The sequence below is a fragment of the Pseudophryne corroboree genome, chromosome 5 (assembly GCF_028390025.1).
Source record: "Pseudophryne corroboree isolate aPseCor3 chromosome 5, aPseCor3.hap2, whole genome shotgun sequence".
Lineage (NCBI taxonomy): Eukaryota > Metazoa > Chordata > Amphibia > Anura > Myobatrachidae > Pseudophryne > Pseudophryne corroboree.
Window position 1 is genome coordinate 406,585,577 of NC_086448.1, and position 21,259 is coordinate 406,606,835.

The 21,259-nt window shown below is 44.1% G+C and overlaps 1 protein-coding gene across 2 annotated transcripts in view; it reads left to right on the forward strand.

Annotated features, from left to right (window-relative positions):
• The window catches only part of LOC134929070 (C-C chemokine receptor type 4-like), a 111,221-nt gene extending 93,759 nt beyond the window's left edge, over nucleotides 1–17,462 (forward strand). For both annotated transcript variants that reach the window (XM_063924912.1, XM_063924911.1), the window contains one exon: nucleotides 16,255–17,462. In XM_063924912.1, coding sequence (XP_063780982.1) covers nucleotides 16,260–17,300 — 1,041 coding nt within the window. In that variant the 5' untranslated portion in view covers nucleotides 16,255–16,259 and the 3' untranslated portion in view covers nucleotides 17,301–17,462. The remainder of the gene's footprint in view (nucleotides 1–16,254) is intronic.
• The last annotated feature ends 3,797 nt before the right edge of the window (nucleotides 17,463–21,259 follow it).

Genomic DNA, 21,259 nt, shown 5'->3' on the forward strand with positions numbered 1-21,259 from the left:
CCAGTGCATGGATTGGGCACTTACTAGTGGGTGAGTATATACCCAACAATCGGACAAATTAAGGGCCTGTGCTACTTTGAAATGGGACTGGACTAATGAGTTTGGCCAGACAGTAGCACTTCTCTTGTCTCTCACAAGATTGCTATAGTTTTCATGGAGAGGAGGTTGGTGAGAGAAACCTTCCTCTACTTCACCTGTTTCATTGTTTTCAAAGAAAAATACAGAGTATATAATTAGGACAACAATGACTGAGGTTCCTAATATGACTCCCCATAACGGTTTGTCTGGTTAGGCCCAAGTAATCTTTGCATGGTTATATGTGGGTATGTTTGCTTATCCAAACTTAATTTGGGCCTGTTTGCAGTGGGATTCATGTACCCAAGCCTCTCTCTCCTTGACCTTCATGGAAGTGGGTGTGGTCAACTGCACTTGGTATGGACCGTCAAATCTGGGCTCAGGTGACTTCTTCACGTGTCTTTTGAGGTACACCCAATCTCCTGGCTGAAGCTTGTGGGGATTCAGATCTGCTCCTGAGTCTGGGAGAGAGGTAAAGGCTAGAGAATGCAAAGATGTTAGTTTCTCAGTAAGACTTTTTACATATGCAGTCAAATCACCATGCTTAGGCTGTAATTCTTGTGGATAATAACATCCTATCTTAGGTATGCCACCAAACAAGATTTCATAAGGTGAATAACCTGTAGTCTTACTGGGTGTGGTTCTAATACTGAACAAGGCTATTGGCAAACACTTTAACCAATTTTTCCCAGTGTCCTACATAGCTTTCTGTATCTTAAGCTTGAGAGTTCCATTATATTTTTCCACTAGACCACTTGCTTCCGGCCTATAGGCCCCATGCAAGGCCTGCTGTATCCCCATATCTTGCATGATATGGGTCATTACCTCTCCTGTGAAATGGGTACTCCTATCTGATTCAATAGTCTCTAGTACTCCATATATGCAGACAACTTCAGACAAGAGTTTCTTAGCTGTGTTTCTGGCTGTTGCTTTGTCAACGGGCCAAGCCTCGATCCATTTGCTAAAAGTGTCCAAATATACCAGAACATACTCATAGGTGCCCACCTTGGGCATCTGGATATAGTCAATTTGCAGTCTTTTAAATGGGAAGTAGCTTTTGGGGATTGCACCAAGGGTTGTCCTGACCTTTTTCCCTGGATTGGAAATTCCACATATCCAAAAAGCCTTTACAAATTTGGCTGCAGCTGGGCAGAGTCCTGGAGCTACCCATCTTTCTGTGACTATGTTTCCCATCTGGTCATTTCCCAAGTGTGTGAGTCCATGGCTGACCTGGTACATGGGTGGATACAAACTTCTTGGTAGACATAATATGTGTCCTTCCTTCCATAGGCCGGTTCTTCTTGCTTGACCCCTCTTTTCTCCCAAGAGGCCTTTTCTTCAGGTCCAGCTTGTTCCTGAAGTTTCTTCAATTCCTGTAGGTCAGGCATTTGAGGTTCATCTTCTTCTTTGGTTACTTCTATTTGTGCATTGTAAACTGTTGTCTTCACTGGCTGCTTGGCCATTCTTTTGGCTTCTTCATCTGCAAAATCGTTGCCTCGGGTTTTCTTTGATTGATTCTTTGAATGCGCTTGAACTTTGATAATGGCAACCTTTAATGGTTTGTCAAGCGCTTTGAACAAGTCTCTGATTAGATCAGCGTGTCGTATCTGTTTTCCTGTTACAGTTTTAAAGTCTCTACTTTTCCATATTTGCCCATAATCTTGGGCCACTCCCCAAGCATACCTTGAGTCAGTGTATATGTTGGCTATGGTGTTTTCAGCATACTCCAATGCCTTAGTGAGAGCTACCAGCTCTGCCGCTTGTGCTGATAGGTGAGATGGTAGGGATCCTGAATCCACAACTCCATGTGCAGAGGTCACTGCATATCCTGTATAGGGAATTCCAATTCTCATAGTATCTTGATCCATCCACGTATAGCTCATGATGAGCATTGGGTAGGGCTGTGTCTGTGGCATGTGGTAGAGGTTGAGTTTCTTGTTCCATTGATGCCACACAATCATGGGAAAAAATCTGGTCAGCAGAATTATAATGTTTGTTCCTCTGGTCCTGTGTCCATGATGTTCTGTCTCCACCTCTCTCTTCTGGATCACCTTCCTGGTCCTCATCATCTTCCTCTGGCTGGTTCATCAATTGGAATGATAACCTGTTTCTCCCTCCTTTTGAATCTTGAGATTCAACACATTAAGGTAGGAATGCTGGTAAAAGATTTACTGGGTTGAGGGTAGTACATCTTCTGATGGTGGTATTTGTTGCACTGAGCAGTGCTACTTCATACTTGGTAAGTCTTGCTGCAGACAAATGCTTTGTTCTTGCTTGCTGCAGAATTTCTGTTACAGCATGTGGTACTTGAATGATAAGTTCATGATTAAGCACTATGTCTGTGCTTTTGTCTTTTAAAACTGCTGCTGCTGCCACTACTCTGATGCACGTAGGTGCTCCTTGAATAACGTTGTCAAGCTTGCTTGAGTGGGAGACCACTGGTCTTTGCTTTAGTCCATGAAGTTGCGTAAGGACTCTCAGTGCATGGCCTCCTTCTTCATGACAATACAAGGTGAAAGGCTTGCTGTAGTCAGGTAGTCCCAGGGCTGGAGATGAGGCAATTGCTGCTTTTAGTTGCTTGAATGCTTCTTTCATCTCAAGTTGGGTGGGGCGTGGACCCTGCTTTTTGTTACTGTCATACAGTGTTTGCATATAGACTGATGCTAGAGGTATCCATTCCCTGCAGTATCCCACTAGGCCCAGTAATGATCTGACTTGCTTCAGAGTGGTTGGCATTTTTGCTTGCAGTATAAGTTTCTTCTTCTCCTCTGTTAAGTGCCTGGTGCCTTGAGAAATATAATGTCCTAAGAAGATGAGCATTGTGAATTTAAAGGTGTATTGCAAAGTAGTCATTTCAGTTTTGTGGGGAACCTTAAGACAGGCTTTGTGGCAGTTGTGGGGTGTCACATTGATAAAGTGGAGATAGAAAAATGTATTGGTGATAAATTTCCATATTGTCTTGATAGATTATCTGTAGATTATATACCAGGAACCTCTCAAGTGATGTGTTCTAAGTCTCTATCATCCTTATGCCCTGGTCCCAGAGCTATAGTGTTATGATCCAGACACTCAGGTCAGGGGAGATCTTATACTGTGAGACCTGAGTGCCAGGACGTAATGCTGGAAAGGGGAAACGGAATGGGAATAGCCCCTGGCGCCCTACCTCCGTTGTCTTACCCGTGTTGTCAGTTCACTCTTGCGAGACTATGGTTTCTTGGGCCCATGGCAGCCGCGTTTGAAGGGCGGATTACGTCTGCCCAACTCCGATGCCCCCTCAGGTCTTAATGAGAGACAAAGAGTGAACCGAGGCAGGGTAATAACAAGGGTCCCTCTAACTAAACAACAAGGCCAGGGGCTACTGGCTAACCTGAAACTAAAAGTATGCGCGGCTTACCGCCAGGGAAAAGAACAACCAAAATAATCCACTTGTCCACTCTCCTACACGGCACCGCCGAGTACCGGAGAGGACTATGGAAGCGGAAACCTCCGCAAATGCTCCAATGCAAGAAAACAATACTAAAGCGGCCTAGGCCGCAACACGCGGCAGGGCAGCCACTCACGAAACCAATTGAGAACCTCAATCGACTGCCACAGGTAAATGAGGACCAAGAGAACTCCTTGGGACCAGATGACAAACTCCAAGATTCAGGAACTCAGAGAACTGGAGGGACCGGACACAGCAGACCAGGAACAGACGTTCACCAAACATGAGCAGCATGCAGGAAGCTATCACCGGCGTCTGTGTGAGGCACTGAGGAGGCATTTAACAGGGAACCCTCCAATAAGAGCACAGAGCCTAATTACAATAAATGTCGTGCAGCTGCCTTGCTGCACGACCAGAGAAACATGGGTGTGAACACTTTAATTAATCAATCCCTGCAACGGGGAACGCGGCCCGCCTGTGGCGTCCCCGTTGCTAAGGTCCCAGCGGCTCGGCGCGCCCAGCGTCCTAGCGTTGCTAGGGACCCGGCGGCTCAGCGTGCACGGCGTCCCTAGTTGCTAGGCGTCGGGCGGGCAAGGAGGAGGGTGCAGCGGCCGCCGTCGTTGCTCGGAGACGGACCGAGCGACGCCACGGACCGCGGCGCCTAACAGTACCCCCCCTTGAGGAGGGGTCAAAGAACCCCTAAAGCCCGGTTTATGAGGAAACTCCTGAAAAAATAATCTCTTGAGTTTAGGGGCATGAAGATCTTTATCCAGGACCCAAGATCTTTCCTCCGGACCATAGCCTTTCCAGTGAACCAAAACATAAAGCCGGCCCCGAGAAATTTTTGAATCTAAAACCCTCTCTACCAAGAACTCCTGTTGCCCCTGAACATCCACCGGAGATCTACCCTGGGAAGTCCTCCGAGGAAATCTCCTGGAAGAAAAATACTGTTTAAAAAGGGAACAGTGGAAAGTATTTCCAATTCTGAGAGATCTTGGCAAGCGTAGCCAAAAAGCAACTGGGTTGACCTTCTTAATGATAAGGAATGGTCCAATAAATTTGGGTCCCAATCTAGCCGAGGGTTGTCGGAGCTTGATGTTGCAAATTGACAACCACACCTTATCTCCCACCTTAAAAGTCCAAGGACGTCGGAGCCTATCAGAAAATGTATTTTCTCGGAAGGCAGCTTTTCTCAGGGCAAGGTGCACTTTTCTCCAAATTGCTCTGAGATGGGAGGTCAAGGTCAACGAGGAGACTGGAGAATGATGGAAAAAAGAGTTGGCTCTAGGATGAAAACCAAAAACTGAAAAGAAAGGAGACTCCTTGGTGGAAGAATGACACGAGTTACTATAAGCAAATTCGGCCAAAGGAAGAAATTCAGACCAATCATTCTGGAGTTTGGCCGAAAATAAGCGTAAATATTGTTTTAATGACTGGTTGACTCGTTCGGTTTGCCCGTTGGACTGTGGATGGTAACCAGATGTTAAAGGCAGCTTCATATTCAATGAGGCACAAAAACATTTCCAGAATCGTGCGATGAATTGCGGACCCCGATCAGAGACCATATCAGGGGGCAAACCATGGAGCCTAAACACATGGCGGAGGAACAAAACTGCCAACCCTTGAGCAGAGGGTAATCGGGGAAGAGCAATGAAATGAGCCATTTTACTAAAACGGTCCACTACCACCCAAATGACTCGAAATCCGGCTGAAAGGGGAAGGTCCACCACGAAATCCATGGATATATGAGACCATGGCCTGAGAGGAACGGCTAAAGGTATGAGTTGCCCGATCGGCAACGAACGAGGGACCTTATGCTGTGCACAAACCTGACAGGAACGGACCAATTCCTTTATGTCTTTAGAAAGACTAGGCCACCACACCGAGCGAGAGACTAACTCCAAGGTCTTAGTGATACCTGGATGACCCGAGACTTTGTTGTCATGAAATTCAGCTAAAACAGTGCCTCTCAAAAATTCAGGGACAAAAAGACGATCAGGAGGAGTAAGTCTAGGAGCCTGGTGTTGAAGCTGGTTTAACTGAGTAAATAAATCCTGTGTGAGACCTGCCCGGATGACTGAAGATGGAACTATGGGGGTAGTAACAGGATTGCTATTGTGAACCGGAAGAAAGCAACGTGACAGGACATCAGCTTTCGTATTCTTGGAACCAGGCCTGAAGGTGATAATAAACCTGAAACGAGTAAAAAACAATGCCCAACGTGCCTGCCGAGCATTAAGCTGTTTAGCTGACTCAATATATTGCAGATTCTTATGGTCAGTAAATACTGTAATAGTATGCCTAGCTCCCTCCAGCCAATGCCTCCGCTCCTCGAAAGCCCATTTTACTGCCAGTAATTCCCGATTACCAACGTCATAGTTGGATTCTGCGGAGGAGAATTTCCTGGACATGAAGGCACAAGGAAGTAATTCCTGAGACTCCGGATCTTCCTGAAAAAGGATAGCCCCCACTCCAACCTCTGAGGCATCAACCTCAACAATAAAGGGGAGCTCCGGATTAGGGTGTCTGAGGACAGGAGCCGAGACAAGGGCCTGCTTCAAGGCCCGAAAGGCAGACTCAGCTTCAGGCGACCAATTGGAAGGATCCGCTCCTTTTTTAGTCAAAGCTACTATAGGAGCGACCAGGTCAGAAAAGGTATGAATGAACCGCCTGTAATAATTTGCAAACCCTAAAAAGCGCTGAATTGCTTTTAAATTAGTGGGTTGCGCCCAATTAAGGATGGCCTGAAGTTTTTTCGGTTCCATAAAAAATCCCTGGGGAGAAATAATGTACCCCAAGAAGGACACTACTGTGATGTGAAAATCACACTTCTCAAGCTTAGTGTATAAATGATTCTCTCGTAGTTTTTGAAGAACCAGACGCACCTGGGTAACATGTTGTTCCATAGACTCAGAGTATATAAAAATGCCGTCTAAATAAACGACCACGAACTTCCCAAGGAAGTCACGGAGAACATCGTTGATGAGGTCCTGAAACACCGCAGGAGCATTTGACAGGCCAAACGGCATCACCAGGTATTCATAGTGACCCGACTGAGTGCTGAAAGCCGTCTTCCACTCATCCCCAGATCTTATTCGGATGAGGTTGTAAGCTCCCCTAAGATCGATTTTTGAAAAGATCACGGCGGAGCGTAACTGATCAAAAAGCACTGAAATCAATGGCAAAGGATAGGTGTTTTTAACAGAAATCTTATTCAGAGCCCGAAAATCAATACATGGTCTGAGTGACCCATTTTTTTTCTCAACAAAGAAAAAACCTGCACTCAACGGAGATTTCGAAGGCCTAATAAAGCCTTTTTTCAGGCTTTCCTGAATGTAATTATTCATGGCCGTGGTTTCTGGCCCGGACAGGGCATATAATCTCCCCTTAGGCAAAGTGGCACCTGGTACTAACTCTATCGCACAGTCATAGGACCGATGGGGAGGCAGAATGTCTGCATTGCCTTTGGAGAACACATCGGCAAAATCTTGATATTCCACAGGAATAAGTTCTGGGATGACTGCCGCAACCCGGACTGGATGGGAAATACACTCCTTAACACAAAAAGGACCCCATTGGGAAATCTCCCCAGACCGCCAATCTATGGTGGGATTATGAAAGGCAAGCCAGGGGTGACCCAAAACTACAGGAACTGCCGGACAATGTGTAAGGTAAAATTCTATATCTTCAGAATGTAAGGCCCCCACTGTCAGTAACACTGGAGGTGTGCGGTGAGTAATTATCCCATTGGAAAGCGGACCCCCATCCAAGCCGTGCATGGTGATACGTTTATCCAATGGTATCTGTGGAATACCTAAAGCCTTAGCCCAAGCTAAGTCCATAAAATTTCCTGCAGCTCCACTGTCGACGAAGGCCGACACCAATGAACTGAGGCTGCCAAAGGAAATCTTAACAGGAACTAACAGAGAATCATTTGAGGAGATTAGCTGCAGACCCAAGTGAACCCCCTCACAATTCACTTGGTCAGAGCGTTTTCCCGACTTGTTCGGGCAGTTGCGAGCAATATGTCCCTTACCACCACAATACAAACAAAGACCAGAACTTAATCTTCTGGTTCTTTCCTCTGGGGACAGCCGGGAGAGACCCATCTGCATGGGCTCCTCAACGTCCTCAGGAAAGGTATAAACACAAGGATTAGGCCTAAAAGTTGTTCCTCTTTCAGCCCTCCGCTCTCGGAGACGACAATCTATTTTAATAGCAAGCTCCATGAGTTTGTCGAGAGTCTCAGGAGCGGGGTACTGAAGGAGACTGTCTTTAATAAGTTCAGACAAACCGAGGCGAAACTGACTGCGCAGGGCCGGGTCATTCCAGCCACAGTCGTTCGACCAACGGCGAAATTCGGTACAATACACCTCTGCTGGATTATTACCTTGTTTAAGGGCACGCAGGTGACTCTCAGCTGACGCCTCTCTATCTGGGTCATCATATAACAGGCCTAACGATTTAAAAAAGGCGTCTACAGATAACAAAGCAGGATCATCTGTTCTTAACCCAAACGCCCAGGTCTGTGGATCACCCTGGAGCAACAACATAACAATCCCAACCCGCTGAGACTCAGTACCGGAGGAATGAGGCCTTAAACGAAAATAAAGCTTACAAGCTTCCTTAAAATTAAAAAAATCTTTTCGGTTACCCAAAAAACGGTCGGGTAAATGCATCTTTGGTTCTGGGACCACCCTCGGGGAGGCTCGCAAAAGATCTTCCTGCGATTTCTCCCGAAGAGAAAGGTCCTGAACCATCTGAGTTAGTTCTTGAATTTGGTTAACCAAAAGCTGACCGTGATTTGGCCCTAACCCTGCCGGATTCATGAAGCCGAATTTTACTCTCACCAAAACAAAAAAAATTGAAAAAATTAAACCCCCTTTTTTTTTTTTTTTTATGTTTTGGGCCGGTGATAATGTTATGATCCAGACACTCAGGTCAGGGGAGATCTTATACTGTGAGTCTTGAGTGCCAGGACGTAATGCTGGAAAGGGGAAACGGAATGGGAATAGCCCCTTGCGCCCTACCTCCGTTGTCTTACCCGTGCTGTCAGTTCACTCTTGCGAGACTATGGTTTCTTGGGCCCATGGCAGCCGCGTTTGAAGGGCGGATTACGTCTGCCCAACTCCGATGCCCCCTCAGGTCTTAATGAGAGACAAAGAGTGAACCGAGGCAGGGTAATAACAAGGGGCCCTCTAACTAAACAACAAGGCCAGGGGCTACTGGCTAACCTGAAACTAAAAGTATGCGCGGCTTACCGCCAGGGAAAAGAACAACCAAAATAATCCACTTGTCCACTCTCCTACACGGCACTGCCGAGTACCGGAGAGGACTATGGAAGCGGAAACCTCTGCAAATGCTCCAATGCAAGAAAACAATACTAAAGCGGCCTAGGCCGCAACACGCGGCAGGGCAGCCACTCACGAAACCAAGTGAGAACCTCAATCGACTGCCACAGGTAAATGAGGACCAAGAGAACTCCTTGGGACCAGGTGACAAACTCCAAGATTCAGGAACTCAGAGAACTGGAGGGACCGGACACAGCAGACCAGGAACAGACGTTCACCAAACATGAGCAGCATGCAGGAAGCTATCACCGGCGTCTGTGTGAGGCACTGAGGAGGCATTAAACAGGGAACCCTCCAATAAGAGCACAGAGCCTAATTACAATAAATGTCGTGCAGCTGCCTTGCTGCACGACCAGAGAAACATGTGTGAACACTTTAATTAATCAATCCCTGCAACAGGGAACGCGGTCCGCCTGTGGCGTCCCCGTTGCTAAGGTCCCAGCGGCTCGGCGCGCCCAGCGTCCTAGCGTTGCTAGGGACCCGGCAGCTAAGCGCGCACGGCGTCCCTAGTTGCTAGGCGCCGGGCGGGCAAGGAGGAGGGTGCAGCGGCCGCGGTCGTCGCTCGGAGTCGGTCCGAGCGACGCCACGGACCGCGGCGCCTAACATATAGTTGGTGAAGGAAATCCTTCTAACTATAGACAATGTTTAACCAGATGGCATAGACTTAGGTTAAGGCATTAAAAACATACTCAGTCTTTGCAATCCATTACAGCCAGTGTGTGTGTGTGTGTGTGTGTGTGTGTGTGTGTGTGTGTGTGTGTGTGTGTGTGTGTGTGTGTGTGTGTGTGTGTGTGTGTGTGTGGTAAGGGGTGTATGTCTCTGTTAATATAAGAAAACTGCAGTCAGTTTGACATACAAGATTTGGTAATAGTGGTATCAGTTCTTCATAGAAATGTGCACTATCTGATATATTGCAGTATATTGTCTACGCTTATCCGTCTATAAATCACCTGTCTGTTCAAAAAGTTTAACATTATTAGAAGAAAAATGTTAAATCTATTGTTACCAAGGTAATTCATTTGCATATGAGAAGACATATGACTCAGTGATTTGGGAGGTCTTTGTGAACTAGATGGTTTTAAGTCAGTAATAACAGATTTCTAGTTTGTTGTGTCAAAGAATTGAGATCCAGTTAGCCCTTTTTCTGTTGATGAATACAGAAAACACTTGAATAATATAAGTGTGACATTTAAGAGAAGCAAGTCTTCTAAACTGAGGTATTTTCCTAAGAATACACTTAATCCAAGTGTGATGTTTAGAATCTAAACTGAGAGTTCCCTAGAAGACACTTATTACTGTAAGTGTGATGCTTGAAGGAGTAAAACTTTTAAGCTGAGGTATATACTGACTTGTTGTTTTTGATACTGCGCAGTACAAGTAATGGGTATATAACAGGTATAACAAGCATATCGTAATGTGATCTGATCATTCCCCTAATGATGGGATCGCACAATAGTAAAGTCAGTGAGATGAGTTCCCTGGAGGTTGTCAGTTCTAGGGAAAGAAAGCGGGCATTCCATAGAATTCATACAATTTTAAAGAGGGCTAACTTTCCAGAGGATGGGACATTGGATCCTAGCCAATGGATGAGGTTTGAAGCAACTAATAAACACTGGATTAATAGAAAAGGTAATTCTGACACTGTAAATATTTGGCAGACCATATCACAGGAAATAGATGATGAGTTAAAACAGAGAAAGGAAGATATGTTTGGAACAGATGTAGATGTAATGTATACACCCCCACCATATGCCACTGCACCTGTAATACCACCATAGGTCATACCACCGCTGCAGGCTGTGATACCTCCACCACCACCTGTCCCTGCACACATGAAACAGTCGCCCAAGGTGTACTCTGATATAAATGAGGTTGTGCAGGGAATGAAAAATATAAAAATATAGTACTTTCCAGAGAGAGTCTGTGAGGCTTGTAAACAATGTGTCCCAGAAGGCTATGTAAAATGTCCCTTCTTTGGAAACTGGGTCAGTCCTGATAACCCACATGTGGACCGGACAGTAACCCTATTTGTGAGTTGCCTAGTAACCACCCCAGACAGAAAAGAATGCTGAGTTGTTTAAAAAGCCACAATATTAGTCCCGAGAGGGAGCCGACAGAGCTAACGGTTAGAAAGCGCCTCCACAGACCACTAGCTGAAATACACTATACAGATCCTTATTGTGCTGCAGCTTTGCAAAATTACGTTATGCCTGTGAGATTGCAGACTACTATTATCCCCTAAATTTAATCCACGAGAAGATGTGGGGGAAGATAACCCAGAGTTTATTCTGCAAGAGCAATACACACCATGGTTCCAATCTGATATGATGAGAATTGTGAATGGTTTACCAGATGTGAGAAAACATCCTACTGTATTTTACAAGCATCTGTCACAAGTGTGTAGTATATACATACCTTGTTGGATAGACTTGGAGCAGATTCTCAGAGCCACAGTGGGCTCAGGAGAATACTCTTATGGAGCATATGACTAATCGAGATGCAGAAGGCAGTAGGAAGAAACTTACAGACAAGCCAGATGAGGAAGGTTGATATTCCAGAGCAAGTGGTATAGATCTTTTAGCAAGAGTGCAATGGAGATGTTTTGAAATACAAGAGACTGCTTTGGCAGCACCTGATATTGTGCAAAAGTTGGACAGTGTATGTCAGTATTATAAGCTAGTGGTTAGACAAGAGGATGAAGGTTACCCAGTAGATGGCGCTGCAGGAGCAAGATTGTTAAAAACAAAATTTCTAAATGGACTAAGAAATGACTTGAGTTTTTCCAGATCAGACCTAAAGCCATGACAATGGATATAGCAGCCATACTACAGGTTCTTGAAGGCATCGAAGATATGGAATGAGAAAAGAAGGAAAATCGCATGTCCAAAGTCCCAGCAGTGACTGTCAATTTGGTGCAGGGTCCCCAGAAAACGTAGAATCCCACCGCTAGGGAAAACAGCACAGAAAACCATTCCAGGCACGGAATCAACTTGATTCACAAGGTAATGACATGACTGGCAGATGTTTTTGGTGTAGACTTCCAGGTCATCAGAAAAAGGATTGCAGGAAGTACCTTAAGCACATCCTGGCACAGCAACAGGCTTAAGACCAGCCCTATGTAAACCAGCACACACAAGATGACAACGCAAGAAGGTGCACAACCCCTGTGCCAGTAGCAGCATCTGTGTATCCTGTAACAACTGCCATTCCAACAAAAGGTACTTGCATGAACACTTGATACACAACACATTTTCAAAACAATAATGCATCTCTTCTCATAACTACTATCAGACTGACACCCTCCTATGTGTCCTTCACAGGAAGTCTAAACACACAGAGACTGTCTAATAACATGTTTTCAAGACTTATAGCTACGACCTTGCTTCGCACAGAATGTACTAACTGTGAAATGTCAGCATTATTATGATTTAACCAGCAAAGCATACTTCTACTTCACTGCATCATGGCTGCTACTTAACAAAATGGCTGACACTGCTTAAGCGAAATACATATATCTTCCTCAGTTCTTAGTTGCAACCCTTCCACTTAGATCTTTTCCCATGAGGTTGACCAGGAATCGTCCAATGAGGGGTATGACTCCGCAGGCTCTCGCATAAAATTTGGATCTCTATGCAGTACTGGGTGCCTGTGAAGACCCCTGTTCCCTAGTTCATTATTATAATAGGGATGTGATGGCTGCAATTGATATTATCACCCCTTTGAATATACAATCTTGTGCACCACAACGTCAAGCTTCCTGGTTTGACAACAGTGTTAATGAGAACAAGAAAAGGAGGCGTAGACTGGAAAGACGATGGAGGAAGACTAACCTGGTGGAGAACAAGATAAAACTAATAAAGCATAATGAAGAATATCAATAGACTATCTCCAGTAAGAAATCATAGTTCCAGTCAAATGAGATCAAGACTGCAAATAGGCCAGCTCAACTGTTCCACACAGTGGAGATGCTTTGCAAGCCAGCATGCCTGCAGCCTGATGAAACGCTCTCCCAGGAAAGATGCAATGAGTTTGCAAACTTCTTTGCAGATAAAATATCCACCATCTGGACTGGATTTCTCCACAGTGTCATGAAAGAAGTGCCAAACTAGCAAAATTCCAATGTAAACCACCTATCTTTATGGACCAGCTTTGACCCAATGGATGTAAAGGACATTATTGAAATCACCTGAATGTTGTGCCTCACTCTTGTGTTCTGGACCCTGCCTCAACCAAACTCCTAATAGGATGTATGGATAAAATTGGCACTGCCTTTGAAAAAAATGTCCAATGCTCTTTGCAGAAAGGCATTTTTCCTGAAACCCTAAAGGAAGCAATTGTTAGACCTCTTCGTAAAAAAACTAATTTAGACCCAGACTGCATGACCAACTACAGGTCAGTATCAAACCTTAATTTGCTGGGAAAGGTTCTTGAGAAAATGGTTGCAAATCAACTAAAAACCTGCCTGACAACTAATTCCAATCTGGATTCAGGAGAAGACATAGCACCGAAATAGCCCTGGTGTGTGTTAAATGATCTTCTGATGACAAGACACAGAGTTGAATGTTCAATCTTGATCCTTCTGGATCTCTCTGCAGCATTTGATACCATGGACCATGGGCTTCTGATTGAGCAACTGAAAAGTTTCTGTGGACTGGTTAAAGCTGGTTCAAATAATTTCTCGCTAGCAAGTCACAGAGAGTTTCATCTGAAGTATGCTCATCACCATTAGTACCATTGCCATGTGGTGTCCAACAAGGTTCTATACATCATGCTTTTTGCAGTATACATGCTACCATATCACTGTTATGCAGATGATACTCAACTGGACATGTCCTTTGCTCCGGCACTGAGAACCCAATAACAACCCTAAATCGCTGTCTATCTGAGTTCCAGGAGTGGATGAGTGCCAGTTGGCTGAGACTGAATCCTGATAAAACAGACATCCTTATAATAGGACCTCAACATCAAAGGACAAGACTGCAGCACAGCCAACCAACTGGGCTTACACTTGGGGATACAGAATTACAAAACACTGATCATGTGCGGAATCTAAGCATTGTCTTGGATGGTTTCTTGACACTTAAATATCATATATAAGCCACAATCAAGTGCTCATTCTTTCATCTGAGGAACACAGTCAGAATCAAAAACTTAATTCCCTCTGAAGATCTGCCATAAGTCATCCGTGCATTTGTATCATCTCAATTAGACTACTGCAATGCCCATTACCTTGGTCTCCCACAAAAGAATTGCACCACTTACAGCTGGAAGAACGCAAAGCTGCCAGGATGTTAACCAACCAGCCCCATTCTATCCACATAACACCCATTCACTACTCCCTCCACTGTTTGCCTGTAAGATGCTAAATCATCTCCAAGATTGGCTTACAGAGTTTCAAAGCCCTACATGACCAGGGCCAAAGGTACCTGAAGCAGCTTCTAAATCCATACTTTCCCACTCTATTACTGCGATCGGTAGATGAAGGACTTTTAGCAGTACCTAGAATCTCAGGTAATTCATCTGTGGGTTGAGCCTTTAACCATGAGACTCCAACTCTACGGAACTCACTTCCACGCACAATTCGAGAGGCCTCCACTTTAGAATCCTTCAAAAACAGACAGACTTTATTGCTATCTCAAGCATTTCCATAATGTCCCTTTAGTATCTGCATGCTCTCTGTATTTTATGAAAAGCTTTTCTGTCCCATAATATGTTCTATCTGTTAAGCACCTTGAGTCTTACTGGAGAAAGAGCGCTATAGTATATATATAAATAAAATTATTATTATTAAATCTGTTTCTGCTAACTTCCTGACAAGAGATGCTTTGGGGCGCCCTGCTTCAAACTCTGCCCTTCCCAGGTGAGATGACATTCTCTGAGATTACAAACTCTGTGGACAAGCATCCTGTACACTTTCAAATCTGCTCTGATGTATCTTACATTTTGGGATGTGCGATAAATAGTAGATGTCAAGTTGTAGGGTGAGGTCCCTCTAAAGTGTACTGTATAATAAAATAGCAAGCGCTGGGTGGGGAAAGAGCAACATATGATTACTAGCTCGAGGGATACTTGGGGACATGTATCAGTGAGAACCTGGATTATGCTCTGTAGATGGTGAGGGCTCAGTATCTATGTAATGTTTTTTTCTGTTTGTAAAATGTAGGGATAAAAGCTTTGTATCTGTATGATACATGTATTAGATTGTGAGCTCTGTGGATAAGGGCTGAGTATCAGCGAGAAACACGCTGTGAGGTGGACAAAATTGACTGGAAATAGCTGGAAATTAATGTTATTGAGGTTAATAATACTGTAGGAACAAATACAGGCCCAAATTACATGATTTTAGCTGTTTTTTTTTATTTTGAAAAAAAATACACATCTAAAACCAATCCCAAAACCAAAACATGTGAGGGTGGTTTGCAAAATCAAAACCAAAACAGAAAATTTATCAAAATACGGTGTTGGCGCACATCCCTAATACGAAGTGCAGCGACCACAGCTTTTTCTCATGCCAATTACCATTGTGCTTCATCTGGAACTTTGTAGAAGTGTAAAACTAATTCTTGTGTGGTAAAAGTCAAAGCCCAATGTCTCTAGTACACCTGTTTTGATGCTTGTGTGAGGTGAATAAGGTGCAAAAATGAAAGGAAAAAAAAGCCACTATACTACACCTTTCAGTGCTTCTCGGTCATCTTGCACCATATGGTGTATTCAGGCTAGATGTATGAGGACACCTCTGTACAGGGACGGTTCTAGACTTTTCTTTAGGGGGGGGCGGTTTACTGTTTAATCTTGACTCCTCCCTCTACAATCCCAACTTCTACCATCTGCAATCCTAACTTCTCCTCTCTCAATTCTGACTGAACTTTTTGAGTGAGACTGAGATAGTGCTTTGTGATTGTTCTATGTACATGTGACTGTGCTATGGGGTAATTGTGTTGATTAGCCCTAGTACCCACACACCAGCAAGTGAGGGGCAAATGATCTGTTACCCTTGCTCTCCTGGCTCCTCTGTGCTGCTGTGGTATAAGCTGCAGCACATCGTTCTGCCTCAGGCTCTCCCCGGAGAGCTCTCTTCTGCTCAAAAGTGGGCGTGGCTATGACTGTGTTCGGGGGGGGCGGTCGCCCCCTTCGCCCCCTAGATCTGGCCCTGCCTCTGTATACCTACCAATATCCATGAATACTGAGGCAGCCATTCCCCTTCTCTCTATAGCGATTTTCAGTATTTTGTCATTTTAATCTTTGTTTTTTTATGTACTGTATATAATTAATTATGACTTTTGAAGCTCAGATGAAGTCATGTTCTCATACACAACAACATATATTTTGCCTATTTATTTTTAACCTGTCATACTATTTTTTGTACTTAAATACATTTCAACCTGTCCTTATATTTTCTTTTAGTGAAAATGGAGGAAGACATTGGACGCTTATCTGCTGTAACAGATTACAATGACTACAGTGATATTCCTCCTTGGACTATGTCACCAGTGGGTATATGTGAAAAAGAGGACATTAAAACCTTTGTGACTTCTTACATGTCCACAATTTTTTATATACTCTTCTGCATCAGTGTACTTGGGAACAGTGTCATTTTAGTTATTCTTTTTAGGAAAGAGAAGCTACAGTCAGTAACTAATATCTACATTCTTAATCTAGTAGTCTCAGATTCATTATTTTCAATTACATTGCCATTTACAGCAGCCGACCATTCATACACCTGGATTTTTGGAAGATCTTTGTGCAAGTTGAATATAGCTGCTTTTTATATTGGTTTCCAAAGTTTTGTTATATTTATCACGTTGACAACCATTGATCAGTACTTTACAATAGTTCATTCTTGGTCCACTTCTTCAAGATTACGAGTAAGATATGCTGTTTGTATAAGTTGCATGGCCTGGGTAATAAGCATTATTTTGAGTATTCCAGATGTCATAAGTTATACAGTAATCATTACTGACTTTGGAGTTGCAGTTTGTGAATTTTCATCATTTTTTGGAGACCAAACACATTTGTGGCTTTCTATAGGCCATTATAAACATTTTATTGTGTTTTATCTTGGACCTCTCTCCATTATAATTTTCTGCTATAGTCGAATTGTGGTAAAACTGGCTAAATCTAATTTAAGAAAAAAATCTAGAGCCCTAAAAGTAATATTTCTCATTGCTTCACTTTTTTTTCTTTGTTGGACTCCATACAACATTCTTATGTTTCTAATGTTTAAAAAGCATATTGAATTATATGCTGAGTGCAATAATGTTCTGCAGTATATATTTCATATCAGTCAAACAACTGTCTATGTTCATTGTTGCTTGAATCCTTTTTTGTACGCATTTTTGGGAACAAAATTCAGAAGGCATTTAAAATGTTCATTCAAAAGACGTACTTCAAAGTATATAGCCCAACAACAGGAGATAAGTCTAAAAACAACCTTGCCTAATGGAATTTGAAAAAAATAAAAAAAATATATATATTTTTTAACATATTCTATTTGCACTATAACATCAACTCTAGCTTGTAAAAATCTTAAATTAATGAATAACAAATTAAGGAAAAACAGAGTTGTTAGCAGTCAATAAATGTACTGTTTACTTTGTTTAAATAAATTGAAGGTGTCAGCAAATAATTCAATCTGACAATTTATTAGTAAATGACATAGAGGAAATAACTTTCTAGTTTACATGAGTTCTACTTTTTATCATGTTGTCATTTTTATATGTTGGTTCCATACATTTCTTTATTATGCTATACAAAGCACCTTTGAACCAAAACATGTCTTTTATCTTAGGTCTTAGAGGATGCTGGGGTTCCATTTAGTACCGTGGGGTATAGATGGGTCCACTAGGAGCCATGGGCACTTTAAGAGTTTATTAGTGTGGGCTGGCTCCTCCCTCTATGCCCCTCCTACCAGACTCAGTTTAGAAAATGTGCCCGGAGGAGCCAGTCACAGCTAGGGGAGTTCCTAGGAGTTGTTTTACAGGGAGGTTGCTGGCAACAGCCTCCCTGGTTTGTGGTACTTGGGGGGAGTAGGAACCAACTTAATGGAGAGTTAATGGTTCTCTACTCCGCTGACAGGACAATGAGCTCCTGAGGGTGATGATCGCAAGCCCACGAGGCGACCGCTCACTCCTGCAGCATGGCCGCCACGCCCTAACAGAGCCAGAAGAGTGGTGAGTACAGTGCCGGCGTCCCGCTTAGCGGGTCGCCGGCAGGTATGGCGGCACAAGGGTTGGAGCACAGGCTGTGCTCCTAGAAGGCTACATGTAGGTGCTTGAGGGGCCTCCTGGGCCAATGCATAACCCTATACTGGTCACGCTAGTTAATAGGGGCTAATCCCACTGTTAACATTTCAGAATCCTCAAGCCAGTATAAAGAATCAGTGCGGTAAACCGCGCGCCATTGCAGGGGTGGGGCTTCCTCTCAGGGTGGATCCAGCAATTACCAGCGCCATTTTCTCCATGCAATTCATTCAGACAGGATGCTGACAGGTAGCGCTGCCCTCCACATCACTCCAACAGTTCTCTATGGTACCAGGGTGTTATAGGCAGGGGAGAAGTGTTATATCAGGACTAACTACCCTATTAAGGATAGTTAGTAAGCGCCGGGCTTTTATCATAATAACTGTCTACAGGGACACAGTGTGGCTGGCTCCTTATACTCTGTGACTCTCTGAAAGTACTCTCTGGGAAAATGTATCTGACATTTTCCTGTGTGTGTGTAAGTGTGTACAGTATATCCCATATTACCATGTCTAAGGACTCTGTGTCCTGCGCTGCAGAGTGTTTATCTTCTCCTGAGTAGTCTATTCCATGTACTCAGGACTGCAATATGCTTTCTCAGCCTTCCGAACCCAAACCTGCATGGGTGGATTCTTTAAGGGAATGATATCCCAAATTTCTGCAAGGATGTCACATACTGAGAAAGAGACGCAGTTTTTGGGGAAATCTGTGGAGGGTTTGTAGTATTCGGCCTCCACTACTTCGTCAAAACCCCCACCTATATACCCACAAAAGCGTACACTTGCACAGATAATGCAAGCTGTCACTGATACCGACTCTGATACAGGGCACGGTGATGGGAATTTGCAGGGGGGATGCATCCCTTGCAAAAGAGGTGCAACTAATGATTAAAGCCATTAGGGATGTTTTGCACATTACTAAGAAGGTACCTGAGCAGGAAGAGGAATCTTATTTTACCGTAAAAAGAAATTATCGCTTACCTTCCCCACTTGTAGGGAGTTAAACTCTTTGTTTGAGAAATCCTGGGAAAACCCAGAAAAAAAATTTCAGATCCCTAAAAGAATTCTCATTGCTTTTCCTTTCCCTGAAGAGGACAGGAAAAAGTGGGAAAACCCACCTATAGTAGATGCTTCTGTATCTAGGTTGTCTTACCTGTATCTGGTTTTACCTGTCCCCGGTTCAACAGACTACGCTCAAATCTCTATACACTACTATTGCGTGTGCGTGGATTTCTAAAGCTATAGTAAAGTGGTCAGGCACATTACTAGAGGAATTGGATACTATGGATAAGAGTGACATTGACTTGTTTTTACATCACATACAGGATTCTGCAGGTCTCATGGTGGAGGCCATGAAGGACATTGGCCTGCTTAATGCACAGGCTACTTCCATTACAGTCTCAGCACGCAGGGGACTCTGCTTACACCAATGGACTGGGGATAAAAAATCCAAGAAAAGGGAAAAGAACCTACCCTTCAAAGGTCAGGAACTGTTTGGGGAAGTGCTGGATGCGTGGATATCCACGGAAAATGCGGGTAAGTCGACCTTTTTTCCCTCCGCAGCTCCACTGGTTCAGAAATCTTATCATACTCCTTGCAAAAAATTTTAAATCCAAAGGCCCCTCCACCTTCTTTAGAGGAGGTCGGGGGAAATCCAGAAAACCTGCACCAACAGGTTCCCAGGAACAGAAACCAGGTTCTGCTTCCTCAAAATTTTCAGCATGACGGTGGACCTCCCAGCCTGGAGAGAGGGCAGGTGGGAGCGAGATTAAAATATTTAATGTCTGGGCGTCATAGTGCCTAGACCCCTGGGTAACAGATATTGTTGCCCAGGGGTACAGACTGAAGTTTCAGGAACTCCCACCTCACAGATTCTTCAAATCAGGCTTACCAGTTTTGCTGACAATAAGTACTATCCTACAGGAAGCCATTCAAAAGTTGGTACAAATAAATGTCATTGTTCTGGTTCCACCTCATCTAACACACAAGGGTTATTACTCCAACCTGTTTGTGGTTCCGAAACCGGACTGTTCAGTAAGACCAATATTTAAACTAAAGTCTTTGAACCCCTACTTAAAGGTATTCAAATTCAAGATGGAGTCGCTGAGAGTGGTGATCTCAGGTCTGGAGCAGGGGGAATTCCTGGTATCCCTGGATATCAAGGATGCGTACCTTCACATTCCGATTTGGATGCCTCATCAGGCTAAGGGTGTGTACACACTGTGAGATCCTTGCTATGCCCGATTTTCACTTGCAATTTCCCTTGAACTCCCTGGAGCCCAGCACCACCGATTTTTACTAACTTTTCTTGAAATATGGACTATGTGTGCTTACGATTTTGGCTTGTGTGAGATTTTGGCTTATGTGAGATGTCATTGACATGTGAGATGAACTAGATAGTACACCGATCTAGCAAGAACTGACTTGCCTGCACAGTCTATATTTTCTTGTGATGCCGACCTGGCAGGACCGCGCATTGGGATTGAATCGGGATCGCAAGGTGACTTTCACCTTGCGATCTGCACTAAGTTTTCTTGCAATTTTGACTATATAGTCAAAATTGAAAGAAAATATCTCACCGTGTGTACACACCCTTACCTACGGTTTGCACTACTGGACTGTCTGTCACTATCAGTTCCAGACATTACCATTTGGCCTCTCCACAATGCCAAGGGTGTTCACCAAGGTCATGGCCTGGATGATGTTCCACCTCCACAAGCAGGGAGTGAACAGAATTCCATATCTGGACGATCTAAGGCATCTTCCAGAGAAAGACTGTTGCAGGGTATTGCTCTCTCAACTCAACCACTTCGGGATCACGGGTGGATCCTGAACCTTCCAAAGTCACATATGGAGCCGACAAGGAGACTGCCCTTCATGGGGATGATTCTGGACACGGAAATGGAGATGGTGTTTCTACCAGTGGAGAAAGCGTTGGTGATCCAATCAATGGTCCGGGATGTCCTGAGGCCAGACCAGGTATCGGTTCATCAGTGCATTCGCCTTCTGGGGAAGATGGTCACCTCCTACGAGGCTCTACAGTATGGAAGATTCAATGCACGGTTCTTCCAACAGGATCTCTTAGACAAGTGGTTGGGATCACATATCCACATGCACCAGCATATACGCCTGTCGCCAAAAGCCAGAATTTCACTCCTCTGGTGGCTCCAA